This window comes from Eleutherodactylus coqui, chromosome 6 (genome assembly GCF_035609145.1).
Source record: "Eleutherodactylus coqui strain aEleCoq1 chromosome 6, aEleCoq1.hap1, whole genome shotgun sequence".
Taxonomy (NCBI): Eukaryota; Metazoa; Chordata; class Amphibia; order Anura; family Eleutherodactylidae; genus Eleutherodactylus; species Eleutherodactylus coqui.
Window position 1 is genome coordinate 16,802,748 of NC_089842.1, and position 16,108 is coordinate 16,818,855.

At 47.0% G+C, this 16,108-nt stretch overlaps 1 protein-coding gene across 1 annotated transcript in view; it reads right to left on the bottom strand.

Annotated features, from left to right (window-relative positions):
- ALDH4A1 (aldehyde dehydrogenase 4 family member A1) overlaps nucleotides 1-5,148 on the bottom strand; it is a 50,004-nt gene extending 44,856 nt beyond the window's left edge. Inside the window, exon 1 of the mRNA XM_066606351.1 lies at nucleotides 4,892-5,148. Within this exon, the coding sequence (XP_066462448.1) occupies nucleotides 4,892-4,932 (41 nt within the window). The 5' untranslated portion in view covers nucleotides 4,933-5,148. The remainder of the gene's footprint in view (nucleotides 1-4,891) is intronic.
- Nucleotides 5,149-16,108: the final 10,960 nt, after the last annotated feature.

Below are 16,108 nucleotides of genomic sequence, written 5' to 3' on the forward strand. Positions count from 1 at the left end.
TTAGATATGAACCCAGGGGGGATTATACATTATCTCCCTACGAGATTGTTTGGGCTAGCCCCAAGGCTAGGTCGTTACTATCCTCAGTGGTTACAATTACAATCTGATGTGTTGACTGAGTATGTGATTTCCGTTGTTAAGGAACTAACCAAAGCCTATGCACAGGTGTTCTCTTCCAGACTCAGAGGCAGACACTGGGACACATATCTTGCAGCCTGGGGATTGGGTGTGCATCAAGAAGTTCCTCAGGAAGCACCCTCTTGAGCCCCGATTTGATGGCCCCTACCAGGTGCTTCTGACTACTGCCACAGCTGTGAAACTAGCCGAAAGACTTACATGGATCCATGCTTCATACTGTAAGAAAGCTTCAGATCCGGGAGACCAGTCTTAGTTGTGCCAAAGACATTACTCTGGTTAGGGCTAGTGAGAGAGGAGGGTGGCAACTGGAATCCTTAGTCGGAAGAATATGAGGGTATGGTTACCTTTTGGTATAACTCGTCCAATGCTCAAGTAGCCGCATATTCCTTCGACTATTGTACTGTGGTCCCGTGTCTAGGCGCAAGATCCCACCGCAGGCCAGATTTAGCCCAGTCCGGCTGGTTATATGACTTATATACCCGGGGAATACAATATGTTTGCGCCACTGATAACGTCTGGGGAGAAGACTGCCGTTATTGGGGATTAGTGGGATGGAACGCAGGAACAAACTAGTCCTATAAACCGCGAAGTGCCTTAAATAAGAAAGATAAGAGCGGGAAATCCCTAATTAGTCGTATAACCCTCCTTGAGAATAATAAGGACAGCAGGTATTGGAAGGCTGAACTTAGTATGTTGCTTGGTTTTAATGCGGTTTTTACATTAACCATGGGAGATCCAAGCCCGGGGGACGGGGAGACTTATAGTCTGGGGACATACCGGTACGGGAGGATAGATCCCTTAGGGAAGTTTAAAATAAGGGGTATGGTAGATGCAGCCGAATGGAAGCCTTCACTTAGTCCCGTGCCCATAATTAACCCCCTCCGCCGTAAGATAAAGACCTTGACGAACATGATGATCATAGCCGACCCTACCTTTTGAGGACACCTTGACAGTAGCGACTGGCTACTCTGACCAGAATCTCTGGTTGGAGTTGATGAGGTACAATGCTAACAGGAGCAACAAGTCTAACTGTTGCGTGTGCGGTAGTGCCCGACCACACTCGGGGATGGTCCCCCTAAATCTCCCTGTAGATGCTGAAGAGTGGTTTATTAGTCTCTTCACGAACATTTCCGCTAATTACACTGTCCGTGAGAAATGGAAGAAGGAATACTCTATAACTACTTAAGTGTTTTGCACCGGAGAGAGTATTACTGACTACCCTGGAAACTACACCTGCCGGGCAAATAGGCAGGGTGGAGGGAGATTTTTGGGGAACTCACCAACGGGTATTGCTCCTCCTACAGTATGATAGGAGGGGAATAGATGTAGAATCAGGTCCAGTCCTTAGGAGACGTTTACTGGCTTTGTGGAGACATGAGGTAGAGGACCCGCCTGGAGGGTAATTGGACAGGGGAGTGTGCCTTAGTAAAGCCCTTATGCTCCTCCACATCCTGTCAGACACCAACGTTTCCCTTGTTTGAAAAAGATGAAGAGCCGGTTCCGATAATGCCAACCACATACGCTACCAAAGAAAAAGGAGAAATGTACCAGTACTGTGCCTGCCCCGATCTCCTAAGATGGATTGTCAGTGGAATTCCCATTTGCCTAGGGATAGTGCAGAAGACCTTAGGTTCCGGCGAGGGCACACCCTGTGGGGTGTTAACTTGTACAGATAGAGGGTATGGATGCCCGGAAATGAGCCCAGGGAATCCATGGCCTCCCTCTGAGGTGAGGTAGGGATCCCCCCCTCCTAGGAGTAGGGACTTACGGGCAGTGGGAAAGCCCTGACGCAAGGGTGAGGCGACTTGGACGTGTTCACCATTAGGACTATCTCCAGGAGGGACATTGGTGTGGGTGAAGATTAGGGAGTCCCACGCCGTGCGTACCTGTGCACGCTACTAGTATTGTAACATTATACTAGAGCGAGAAGAGAGACCCCTGGTGGTAGTTTTGATCTACACGTATACATTGACATCATAGGATAGCCAAGGGGGGTACCTGACAAGTTTTAAAAATTAGAGACCAAGTTAAAACTAGATTCGAGTCCATTTTCCTGATCATTATGGTAAATAAACGTTGACTGGATTAATTATGTTTATTATAATTAGCAGTGGTTTATAAATTATACTAGAGACGCCTTATAGGGACTAGTCGACCAATAGGACCTACCTCGACTATGACTTTTTTAAAATAGAGTGACCTTAGATATGACTTTAGCTAAAAAGGGGAGTGTCTGAAAGATGATAGGGGAGACTTGTCATACCTACATCCTAGACGACACGTGACCCGCGGGTAAAGACGCAGTTGCTATTAAGAAGCTGACCACACTAACTAAAAAGAGCTAACTTTTGGGACCAGCCCTCGCCATGGATGAGCGGGTGGTAAAGGATCCTGGCACAGACGGGCATCGCTGTTGTATGTGAACTGATGGTTACCTTTTCTGTTCTAGTCTGCTGTGTTATCCCCTGTGTCAGAGAGACCTGTGAAACTGATGCTGGAAAAGCCGCTCCCACCATGAGTTTGCTGGATGCATCCCCAGAAGGAGTGGACAAGTCCTACACCCCCTTGAAGACCCTAAAACGAACCTTCAACGCGCTCCGGTTATAGGCTCATGCGCAGAGAACTGTGAAAATTAGAGGATAGACATTTTAAGGGGGGATTGTGATAGACATGATAATTATTTAGTATAAAATGTCTATCAATATTTGTATATAACCCAAATGTATTTTGCTATTGTAATGACTTTCAGCTCTGAGGAGTTCAAAGGACACACACAATCTAATCATGGTATTTGCTAGCCAATGGATGGGTGATGTATTTGCTCTAAATACATCGAAGTTGCTCAACCAGTTTCTAAGAAGTTAAAGGGCCATAGTGTCGTGTATATCCTGTGTGTTTACCTAGGCCCCCTTCCACTCTTCAAACACAAGCTAGTTAAACACATCTTGTCAACTACACAGAATTCCTTAAGGTTGTCTGCATGCTAAAGAATACAAAGTCCATACTATGGCGGACGTGAGAGAGGGTGGGCAGAGAGGTGGGCAGAGAGGTGGGGGATTCTGTATGATCCGACAAATGAGAATCCTATATGTTACTGATGTAACCTGTTGCACGCCCATTGTGTGTCTGTACAATAAAAGGCCCTGTCTGGCTGTTTCTGGACGGAGAGCCATTTTTAACATGAGATTCATACCTTGTGTTTGACTTGGTCAGTGTGCGCATACTGCTTCCACACAATTAGGAAAGCGACAAAATACCCCAAAGCCTGCTGGAGAAAACCGTAATCCAGCACACATGTCCGGATGCGGAGACCCCCGCTGATCGCCAAAATATACAGGCAGAAGCGGTTATCAGCAAGTGGTGTGCAGAATCCATAGACTTTCTATGAAGCCCATACACTGCTCTGAGCAGGATGGAAATGGCCCAACGGGTGCAGTACTCAGTTCAGTGCATCTACCCGTTCATTTTAGCAATCAGTGGGGGTGGCAGTACCCAGACCCCCTCCGATCAATACTTCTGCCCAGTCACTAGGACATTTCATAAAGTTTTATTAAAGTTTAGTTACCCTTTAATGATAATCTTCACTCAGTTTAGCGGTGAGTTCATTCATTTTTTATTTTATCTTCTCTTAAAGGGGTTCTCCAAAACTATTCAACAGGGATTCCTCACTCAGGATCCCCGCCATTCAGCTGATCCCTGGATCTGCAGTCAGCAGATATCACTGTCACTATTGCAGTGACCCAGGTTGGTATTGTGCGGAAGTCAGTGGAATCTGTGCCTGCAGTACCAACCTGAGCCCCTGCAATAGGGACAGCGCTATCTGCCCTGATGGCAGGTCTGGCAATTAGATGATCTGCAGGGATCCTGAGTAGCAGAGCCCCACCAATCAACTATTGATGACCTAGACTGAGGCTAGGTAATTGATAGTAAAGTTCAGGGCAACCCCTTTTTGCCTGTGGCTAGATATGTAAACCCTGGGTGAGAAGGGGCTCCCGCAATCTGGTGTACAGTTACGTCCTATGGATAGCACAGGCTACACGTTTGGAATCGTCGCATCTGTAATGACCCGTACAATAAATTAAACACACCCCTTACCCTGCACAGCAAATGCTATTTAAAAAAAAAAAGTGTAAAAAAAAAAAATTGAAAAGGAAAAAAAAATGGAGCCAAAGTGTTTTGGGGTTTTTCGTTCATTTTGCCTTCCAAAAGAAAGCAATACAAGTGATCAAAACAGCCATAGGTACCCCAAAACGGTACCAATAAAAATGATATCACACAGAAAGCAAGCCCTCAAACACCCAGGGTGATGGGAAAAAGGTCAAGGTGTTCAAAAGTGAAGATTAAAATCTTCTCACCAACCCCGCCCACACACACTTTGCTTCATCTGTATGACCCGCGCCCAGTTTTGGCTTTAACACCCGCCTGTGTGCCCACGTGCCAACATGTTCATGGGCAGATATAGTGCTGCATAGAATTATTTTGTAACTAGTATACATGACTTCGCACAACCCTGTCAGAAGGAGAAGGAGGTGCCCTCAAGGGTGAGGCTGGCAGGGTGGGCACGGTGCAGTAGTGAAGTGATAGGACATGGATGGGCACAACATATAAGGTGGCACTTGGAACAGGTGTTACAGAAAAAGACGACACACTAGTAGCATAGAACGTGAGCCTGGCACAGCACAGGAGGACGCTGAGGGGTTAATGCCAGTGATGGGGGCAGCTGTCAGTGATGGTCGGGGGAAGGGGGACTTACCCTGCCCGGGACTGTCTGACGGCCCTGCCGAGCTGCAGCATGGTGCTCTGTGTGACACCTGACCGGGCTCAGTCTATACTACTGGGGGGGGCGGAGCCTCATGTAACGCCGCTTCCTACTGGTATAGCCGCACAGGAGGGGCCCCTGATCACGTGGACCTGTGTGACAGGGGGGCACGGCAGACAGCAGACCTGCTGCACACAATGGGGGCGTCAGCGCGACAACCGTCCGCATACAATGGGAGGCGACACTACGGTAACCCTCTGCACACAACGGACAGGCCGCGACTACACTGTATCTACTGCAAACAGACTGATACAATGTAACCAGTGCGGCGGCACCAACCAATCAGGAGCCGCCGAACATGAGGCAAATGGACTGATCCATTCTGGAGTCCTAAATGGGGGTGTTATAGTCGAACACTTCCTGGTCCTGCTTCCCTCCAGGGCTGATGTCACCCCCGTGTCCAGTGACACCAGACAATGGTATAATCGGAGGGCCGGTACGCGGACAGCCAATCACAGAGCACACTTCAACGTTATATCCAATGGAAAGCCCCTGAAGGGAAGCCGCCCCCGGGCTGAGCTGCTGGCCTTGTACGGAAGAGATGTGACGTCTGCAATTACTTGATTACGTCATAATTGTCTTCTAGCAACCAGGAACGTAATCATCTGACTACACTGCACTTAGTTCATGTGTTTTGGGGTTGCCCCTCTTTTTGAGAGGGGATTTTTGTATGATAACATGTAGCGGGGTGATAAGTGCTAAATGTTAGGACCGTCATTCAGTGCATGAAAAACAGTCTGACTTTAATGTACGTGTATGTTCACATGCCAGACATATATGTGTCACACGTGTCCGATTAATGTATGTGTATGTTCACATGCCAGACATATACATGTGTCACACGTGTCCAATTAATGTATGTGTATGTTCACATGCCAGACATATGTGTCACACGTGTCCGATTAATGTATGTGTATGTTCACATGCCAGACATATATGTGTCACACGTGTCCGATTAATGTATGTGTATGCTCACATGCCAGATATATACGTGTGTCACACGTGTCCGATTAATGTATGTGTATGTTCACATGCCAGATATATACATGTCACACGTGTCCGATTAATGTATGTGTATGTTCACATGCCAGATATATACATGTGTCACACGTGTCCGATTAATGTATGTGTATGTTCACATGCCAAACATATACATGTGTCACACGTGTCCGATTAATGTATGTGTATGTTCACATGCCAGACATATATGTGTCACATGTGTCCGATTAATGTATGTGTATGTTCACATGCCAGACATATATGTGTCACACGTGTCCGATTAATGTATGTGTATGTTCACATGCCAGACATATATGTGTCACACGTGCCCGATTAATGTATGTGTATGTTCACATGCCAGACATATATGTGTCACACGTACCCGATTAATGTATGTGTATGTTCACATGCCAGACATATGTGTCACACGTGTCCGATTAATGTATGTGTATGTTCACATGCCAGACATATATGTGTCACACGTGTCCGATTAATGTATGTGTATGCTCACATGCCAGACATATACGTGTGTCACACGTGTCCGATTAATGTATGTGTATGTTCACATGCCAGATATATACATGTCACACGTGTCCGATTAATGTATGTGTATGTTCACATGCCAGATATATACATGTGTCACACGTGTCCGATTAATGTATGTGTATGTTCACATGCCAAACATATACATGTGTCACACGTGTCCGATTAATGTATGTGTATGTTCACATGCCAGACATATATGTGTCACACGTGTCCGATTAATGTATGTGTATGTTCACATGCCAGACATATATGTGTCACACGTGTCCGATTAATGTATGTGTATGTTCACATGCCAGATATATACATGTGTCACACGTGTCCGATTAATGTATGTGTATGTTCACATGCCAAACATATACATGTGTCACACGTGTCCGATTAATGTATGTGTATGTTCACATGCCAGACATATATGTGTCACATGTGTCCGATTAATGTATGTGTATGTTCACATGCCAGACATATATGTGTCACACGTGTCCGATTAATGTATGTGTATGTTCACATGCCAGACATATATGTGTCACACGTGCCCGATTAATGTATGTGTATGTTCACATGCCAGACATATATGTGTCACACGTGTCTGATTTTTACGTCCTTGTGTCATCTCTGTTTTTTTCTCATGTGTAAAAAACAAAAAAACCTGAAGGCGGCCCAAGAAATGTTTAGTGAAAGATGGAGCTCTGCTTATTTTCTGCACACCATCTGATTGAATGTGCAACTGTCATCCGAGAAGCTGGGCCAGTAGAGGCCATATAGTCGGGCGTCCATGTCTGATGTGAGTCTCACCCGAGCCTCTCGGACACGACTCAGGCTCACAGCCTCATGCTCACGGGGAGGATGTGCTGCGGAATGTCTACATCAAAAACTGCACCATCTGGTACGGCATTCACCCCGTCACTGAGAAGAGGCGGATTCTGCAGTGCAAACAGCGAGAAGATCGACATGCTGTGGATTTACATTCTGCACCGCGTGTCAATCTCAGCCCCTGCGCTGCTCCTGTAAATGCTGTGAATATTCCATGTGGAAAATCAGCAGCAAATCCACCCCGTGTGAACATGACCTTACGGTACCGTTACATGGGACTGCTGTCGGGCTCATAAGTGTCCGAAAGTCGCACCAGCAATTATCGCAGGAAAGTATCACCAGTGGGTACAAGCCCTTGGGGCTTATTCACACGACAGTTTTTTATGTTTAGTTTTTTTTGTGAGCCAAAACCAGGACTGGAGAGAAAGTATAATGGAAAGATTGCATGTCTTCTGTATTTTAGGCTCACTCCTAGAAACTGCCATGTGATGGCGCCCTTAGACTAACCAATTGATATAGAAGGGTTGTCAAGCTGTGAACTATTGATGACCCTTATAATGTAACAGTCATCAGTAGTAAATCCACGGGGGTCCGACACTCAGGACTCCCCACAATCTGCTGTTCGCCAGGCCAATGTTCTACTGGAGTGGATCCCACTGCACTGACCCAGCATTCACTTCAGTGGGAACTTTTCATACAGTACCAAACCTGGCCGCTAGAGAGAGAAAGTAGCCGTCTGCACACTGCAGGAATCCCCTCCGATCAGCGGTGTGCCTGTCTGATCGCCAGACCCCAGCTGATCGACTATTGATGAGGATGGGCCATCAAAAGGGTTGCCTAGTTGTAAACTATTAAGGGTAGATGCATACGGGGACTAGAGGAACAATACATTGCTGTTAGTCCTTTTCTTTTACCCAATATACATTTATGGTGTTTTTGGAAGTTTTATGCCAGTTTCACATACAGGTTTTTGATCCACAGCCAGAAGTGGATCCCGCAGGAAGGAGAAGTAGAAATCCTTCCTTTATCAATCCAAATTACTCTCGAATCCATTTCTGGCTTAAAAAACTGCTGCGAAAACCCATGTGTGAAACCACCCTTAAGAGCGACCCTCTGGGCTTGGAGAAACAAAGATGGCCGCCCCAGCTTCTCTGACTGCCTGGAGCAATCTGTGCATGAGTAGAAGACACTACACCTGCCTTGATCAGTGCCGGACGGCCAGAGCAGCATGTAGGGTTGTGGACTACCAATGTCTACTAGTGCAGCAGGTAGTCAGAGAAGCTGCTCGTCCATCTTTGCTGCTCCAGGACTAGAGCGTCGCCTTAACGCGTACCTGCGCTGAATACAATCTGGCCATTAATAATCATCTTTATTTGTAGAGCGCAACTTGTTCCGCAGCGCTTTCAAAAGCACGGGGGAACACAACACAGTACAATTACATGTTGTATACAGTTATTTGGAGAGAGATGGGGTGGTTCAGGAGGTGCAGGAGAAGAGGCACGGGGGAGCACAAGACAGTAGGAGAATTACATATAGTATTTAACACTTTCCAATCCCATTTGTATCCTGGTTTTCCTAGGGGGCTTACTCTTTTTCTGCCGTTATACAACGGCGCTATCTGCTGGCTAAAGCCAGTACTGCATGAGGTGACACATTTGATAGGTTCTGACAGCAGAGAGGCTGGCAATATACAGTAAGAGTACCCCGACGGATGTCTTCCAACATCAGAGCTGTGCAGCCTTAAATCATAATGTCTTCAGAGGTCAGACAGTGGATTGGAAAGGGTTAATAAGGAAACGTGTTGTGAGGGGGTGGGGAATGGGATGGGGAGATTTGGTATACGTCCCTGAGGAGGTGCGTTTTTAAGGCACGTCTGAAGTTCCGGACGATCCCTGATGCACGGATGTTTTGGGGTAGAGCGTTGCAGACGACCGATGCTGTGCTATAGGAGGTCCTGGAGAAAAGCGTGTGAGGATCGATTTAATCTGTTAGCGAATCGGAGCGAGCAGGCTGGGTGATGTACGGACAGGAGGGAGGCAATGTAGGATGGTGCGGTGCCGTGGAGAGCTTCGTGGGTGAGGAGTTTAAATTTAGTTCTATAATGTATGGGAAGCCAATGCAGTGACTGGCGTAGTGCGGAGGAATCTAAGAAGCGGCTGGATAGGAAGAGGAGTCAAGCTGCCGCATTTAGTATGGATTGGAGTGGATCGAGTCTGGTGCAGGGACGCCGATGAGCAGTGAGCTGCAGTAGTAGAGTCAGGAATGGAGGAGGGCGACAACAAGTATCTTTAGCATTTCCGTGGTTAGGAAAGGCCGGATTTTTAGCAATATTCCTGAGGTGCATGGGGCATGTTCAGGCCAGGGATTGGATGTGGGGGTGAAGGAGAAGTCAGAGTCCAGTGTGACCCCAAGGCAGCAGGCATGCTGTCTGGGGATTATGGTGGTGCCAGACACTGATATGGAGATGTTGGGGGGGAAAGAGGGAGGACATAGTGGTACTGGTGCATTATGTCTCTACCAGATGTATGGAGACATGGGTTGGCCGCTGTCAGTTACAGGAACTCCCAGCCCATGCCCCCCTCAGCTGCCTTGGATCCTTTGGTCTCAGTGAGTCGGCGGGGAGAAGGTGGGGTGAGTGGCGAGACGCCGGCTGAGAGCAGTGTTTGCACCTGCGGCAGTGCAAAGAGGTGGGGTGAGTGGCACAATGCAGGGTAAGAGCGGTCCTTGCGTCAGCGGCACAGCGAGGACACTGACAGCGCCGCCCAGAGGACATGGCCAGAGAGAGCGATGTTTGACATGGCGGCATTAAGGTGACGGCGGGGAGGAGAGTGGCGCTGGAGGTACATGGACAGACAGCACGGTTTGCCAGCGCCGGCAGTGACTGTGATAGAGGGGAGGAGAGTGACAGCGGCCCTGGCAGCAGCAGCTGCAGAGGGAACAGGAGCAGAGGAGAGGTATGAGCGCGGCAGCAGGGGGGACGCCAGCGCAGATGGGACTCCGGCAGGGACGTGTCAGCTGCCATGGCCATGTGGGTATGAGCATGTCACCGGGGTGATGGGCGGAACACGTGAGCTGCCAGTGCCATATCAGGAGGATGAGGGAGGTGAGGGGTGCGTGCCCTGGAAGTTCCCCGTCCGTGACACCGGCCAACCCGCGTGGCCTGGGAGTTCCCTGTCACTGACAGTGGCCAACCCATGTCTCCACCTATACATCCAAGGGAGACATAATGCACCAGTATGGGACATAGTATTAGAGACAGCGGACAGACAGTCTGTGATATTTTGGAGGAAGGGTGCAGAGATGTCACGGGAGGGGGTGTAGAGCTGGTATTGGAGGCTGAATTGCAGATGGTTTGTCCCACTGGAGCTGTGTAGATAGAGATAAGGGGACAGAGGACCGAGCCCTGGGGGACCCTGAGAGTGAGGGGGAGCAGGGAGGAGATAGAGCCAGAGAAGGAGACACTGAACGAGCGGTCAGATAGGTAGGAGGAGAACCAGAAGAGAGCAGTGTTTTTTAGGCCGATGGAGTGAAGCATTGGGAGAAGGATGTCATAGTCAGTGTCAAACACAGCGGACAGGTCAAGGAGGATTAGTAGCGAGTAGTTGCCCCTTGACTTCGCCGTCATTAGGTCGTTTAACACTTTTATGAGGGCAGTTTCGGTCGAATGTGTGAGGCGAAAGATGGACTGGTGGTGGTGGGTGGGGTCGAGGAGAGAGTTGTCAGAGAGAAAGCGTGTGAGGCGGGAATAAACCAGACGTTGTACTAGCTTTGAGATGAAGGGGAGGTTTGAGATGGGTCGGTAGTTGGCTGCGTTGGTTGGGTCATTGTAGGACTTATATCCTGCGTTTGTCACCAGTTTTCCCTCTGCAGGCTCTGCCTGTAATTCTTGGTCTTTCCTGAGCTGGTGGGTGTAGACTGCTGCTATGTCGTCTCCATACACTCTCTGTAGTACACCCCCATAAGTAACAGAATCATGGAGGACATTATACAACAGGCCAACTATGAATGCAGCACTGTAATGAGATAAAACACTTACTAGAAGCTGCAGCAGTATCGGTCTCCCTTTTTTTTGCAACAAATCACCATTTTCTGAATATACCCCAATACGGTCTGTAATGTCAGATCAGTACAAGGGGTTTTATTAATACATGCCCTAGCGCTTTATGTAGATTAATTCTACTGTAAGTGCAGCCATTTCTTATCTCACGCTCTCCGCAACCAAGTCAATGGAAATCCTATTAATCCAGACACGTTTTCAGCGTGTGGAAGGAATCCGCATAACACACATATCACATTTACACACTTTTGGTGCAATAACAGAGTCGACAAGCAGTGAAGAATTTTGGCATTTATTGAAAGTTTTTTTTGTTTCTGTTAACAAGAGATAAAAGTACCCCGCCCGATCCCTCAGGCCCCTCCCCAAGGGGAACCGCACGGTATCGCGCAGCAATAACACGCAGTCCCTCCAGGAGTTCATACAGTAGATGAGTAAATGGTTCTGTGACTGTTGTAGTGAGAACGAGAGGCTGAAGAAGAGACCAAACTAGAGAAGAACGGGGAGAACATGATACAAACTGTACAAAATCCCAGCCCCACAACGCAAAATCTGAAACATTGTCATACATGATACATAGTCCATTTGGCTTTGAGTGCGGTGCCCTCCAGGTCAACCATTCAGCCACTTCAGAAGTGGAATGTGCAGTAATCCCCCCCTTACCCCAAATCTCTTATTTCTCCCCTTTTGCACCCACCTGCAGATGCTAAACATCATAACTGGCTGGTTGAATTCCCAGAAGGACCTTGGCCGCCTATTGCTATCACAGGGGTTTAGCTTAATCATCACTTTGTAGCAGTTGCAAAAACAAAATGAGACGACTAAACACATCCGATTAAGACATAAAAAAGGAAAAACGCTCCAGAAAAAAAAACATTATAAAATCATCAATAAGAACAGGTCTTACATTCTCCAGTGTCAGTCTACAAACATTTGGGTGTAAAAGCAGTGAAATTGGTCACAGCTAATTTTTCACATTTTTTTTTTTTTGCCATTTTCACCTCTGATACCACCATTTATTTACACTAGGTGGCGCTGGTGCACAGTAGATTGATCTTGGTAGAAGTGCTTTTTCTAATATTTAAGGGTACGTGCAGGAAGTTTCAGCAAGTAGTCCGCACATTATGGATTTTCACAGTGCATTGTAATAAATGAAGTCCACTGTGAAGATCCTCCACTTTTCCGCGACCGGGCGAGTTCACACATCACGGGTTTGCTGCGGAACACACCAGGAAATTCCGGAAAAAGGTGAAGTACGATATAAGTAAATGTGCCTTTGACGAAAGTCATTCTCTCACAGATATCCACAGCGGATTCAAGACATATGGATGTAGGACCGGGTTGCAATTTTTTGTTTTATATGACCAACTGTCCGGAAAAAAAAAAAAAAAATTCTAATATCGCGTGTGAAGAACAGCCCTTCAACTTTATCGGGTCTGCGTGCCGTCAGCCACACAGACTGAAAAGATGCCCGTATGAATAAGCCATTACTTACCGACATTTTGGGCAATGTGCGCTTCATACCGATGACCCATTTAAAAATCAGCAGGATGTCTTGAATCTGCTATGAATTTCTCCATCAGACAGAATGGCGTTCGTTATAACCGCTTTCGCTATACGGGTCTCTATTGCGGGATTTCGATCTGAATTTCCGCGACCTGCGAGCGCCCCAGAAAGCAACATTTCCCAATAAACAAACGACTGATCTACAAATATAAATATTATCAATACGGGGATTTGTTCGTAGTGACGTCTACGAGTCTCTTGCGCCGATTGCGTCCATTCCTGGCTATGAAGCAACAGCAGGATCCCGGAACGAGGCGCAGAGACGGCGACTGCAAAGTTTACAAAAAAGCTCAACGGAGTTTTCATTGAAAACTAATCATCTGATCATTAAGCGATAAATCCGCTTTTCCCAAGCCCCTAGTCATGCATCATCTTATGGCGATACGGCCGGAGGGAATACTGAGTGGAGAGAACAAAGATTCAAAAAAGGTTTTTTTTTGTTTTTAAAAAAAGTTTTGTTCATAAAAATAGAATAATATATGCCATTTACTTTATAAATAGGTTACAGAGAATCTCCCGGGGCTACAAGTACTTACCACATCCTCTTCTATACCCTTCTGCCAAACATGCAAAACGAACCCACCACCACCCAGACTTTATATACACGCTCCGCCCGCTGCTTCATACGAGCCTCCACAGGAGCAGGATGGGGGAGCCTGATGGACACCAACGGCTAGAGATATTAGGGATCACAAGCTTAAAGAAATCCACTTAAAAAGGGCACCTGTCACTGGCAAGGACCTGAGGTGGCAAACATAGATGGCGGCTCTGCTTCAGTCATGGAGCCTCATCCACACTAAGAGGGCTCAATAACTCCGGAGAGGGCAGCTACCATGTGCCATTCTACGACCCATTATCACCCTGTTGTTGGATAGATGGCGGGCGGGGGTGTGCCGGTCCGTTTAGCTCAGACAGGTTCCCTTTAACTAAATACACATTGCCGGCACAATTCTACTTCAGATCAAACATGCGTGACGCCGAGATGTAGCAAACTAGCATCAAGTCAGTTTGTACAGCAATAAATGGCGTCAAAATGCGAAGTCATGCATCCTAGGGACGGTCACATCAGCGGTTTGTTTTCCGTTCTGTTGGTGAAGCAGTAGACGGTCACTGGCCAGTGATTGGCTGCAGCAGTCACATGACCTGGTCAGCAGGAAGGACAGAGAGGTCCCTTTAAAAGACAGATGTAAATGGGACCAAAAAAAAAAAAAAACGGAAACGAACATAGAAGAAAATGTATTTATTTTTAACCGGATTCGTTAAAAAAGCCAAAATTCTGGTCTTTTGGTTCGGTTTTAAATCAGTTTCATTTAAAAAAAAAAACCCCAAAAAACACCCGATAAAAAAGGAAAGTAAACCGCTGATGTGAGCGTCCTTATCAATGCATGACGCTGACAGCTTGTTGGGGACCGTTCGCACGGGACGGAATTGGTCCGCGAGGATATTTCTGCGTCACAATGTTATCCAGCGGGGCTTTAATTCTGCGCGTCTTTACTTCAAAAGGCAAGATTAAAAATCTGCCGCAGAAGCACGAACGTCTTGCGGAATCGTTCTGGCGGATTTCTAACACGCAAGAGATGATTCTGCAATTAAAGCCTGCAGAAAAAAAATGCAAGAAATTCTGCAGTTAAAAATGTAACAAAATCCGCATTGATTGAGAAAACCTGTTCTGGCGCTGCGTCCTGCGGACAACCCGCCCCACGTGGGACGCCCCTTGCAGTTACTGCCCTTCCAGTACATTCACAGGAGGCTTTACCCGCCCGTTCACAAGCGGCTCACAGTTTTACAGGTAAAGCGCGTCTTCTAAGCATCACTTGTAAAACGGCCAATAACGGCATCGCCAAACCGCCGCCGTCGCAGTAAATCCACCTGTAATAAGGAATTCTTTATTCAGGATCTGGCACATACAATGGGTTCTGTCATCTTCACGTACATCAAACGTCTGACTGCCTTTTACAAGAGTCAAAGAAAAACCCGGCCAACCCCCTATAAAAGGTGTAATAAAAGCCTGCTTACAATAGTCTATAAAATGTGTCAATATGACACGTCGGATACAAAAGAAGTATTTACAGTCTGCTGACACAGAAGGTTCTGCAGCATGTTATCAGCACAACTCACAACCCAGCAGGTATTTGGTACGGTTATATACATAGCTGTGGCGCTGCCCTTCTCCACTAGAGGGAGCAGGAGGTGCAGAGGGCAGATTTTGCTTCGGCGGTTGCTGCAGGGGAAGAGAAGCTTCTAGTAGATCGGCTGCACGTCTGATCGGTGAAGTTTTCCTACAGATGTGATTTACAGCATGTCCTCTTCTCCAGTCACATCCAAAGCTGCATTCAAAATTTCTAATGAGCATCTGCTGACAGACAACCCTGTAACAGTTTTATCTTTATCCCATGATGCAATGCAGGGAATGCCACGTCTCCAGCAATGTAATGCACAAAGTGACCCTCTGGTCCCGGACAAACCAAGATGTCTGCACCAGCTTCTCTGACAGACCACTTCTCTCATGTGATCAACGTTGGCCAATCAGAGAAGCATATGCTGTCTTACTGACTGCCAATAGACCTTTTTTTACTGACCTCACTCATGGGCAATTTAACTCTTTACGTGTCACAATCAATAGCAATTGCAACATGTAAGCAGATGACAGGGGGGGGGGGGGGGGTTCCTTCCGTTACCCATCGGCACCACGCAACATGATTGCAAGGTACCAATGGGTCCTCATGGCAACTGGAAGACTAACAAAGGCCTCCAAGTCTGCCATGTGATTCAGCCTATTGGACCCCACATCCAGCAGAGTCTAATAGGCTGCTGTCACAGGCAGTGTAGAATGCACTACATAAGTAATGCAGTGTACTATCCTAGCGGTCAGATGATCACACCTTCAATCCCCCATCAGAGGCTGAAAAAGAAAGTGTCAAAAAAGTTAGTTGCATTTAAAGAAAAAAAATCCAGTTTAAATTTTTTTTTTTTGCATTTTACCCCATTTAAAAAGGGGCGGTGGGGAACATTGTACTTTAATATGTATTACGACCCAAACAATAAAAAGTAACGTCAGAATTGCTACTTTTCTTTGGTCCCCCCCCAAAAAAAGTCATAAAAAGGAATCTGAAAGTCACTGGTACCAATAAAAACCGCAACTCTTCCCACACCCAACGAGCCCTCCTGCGGCGGGG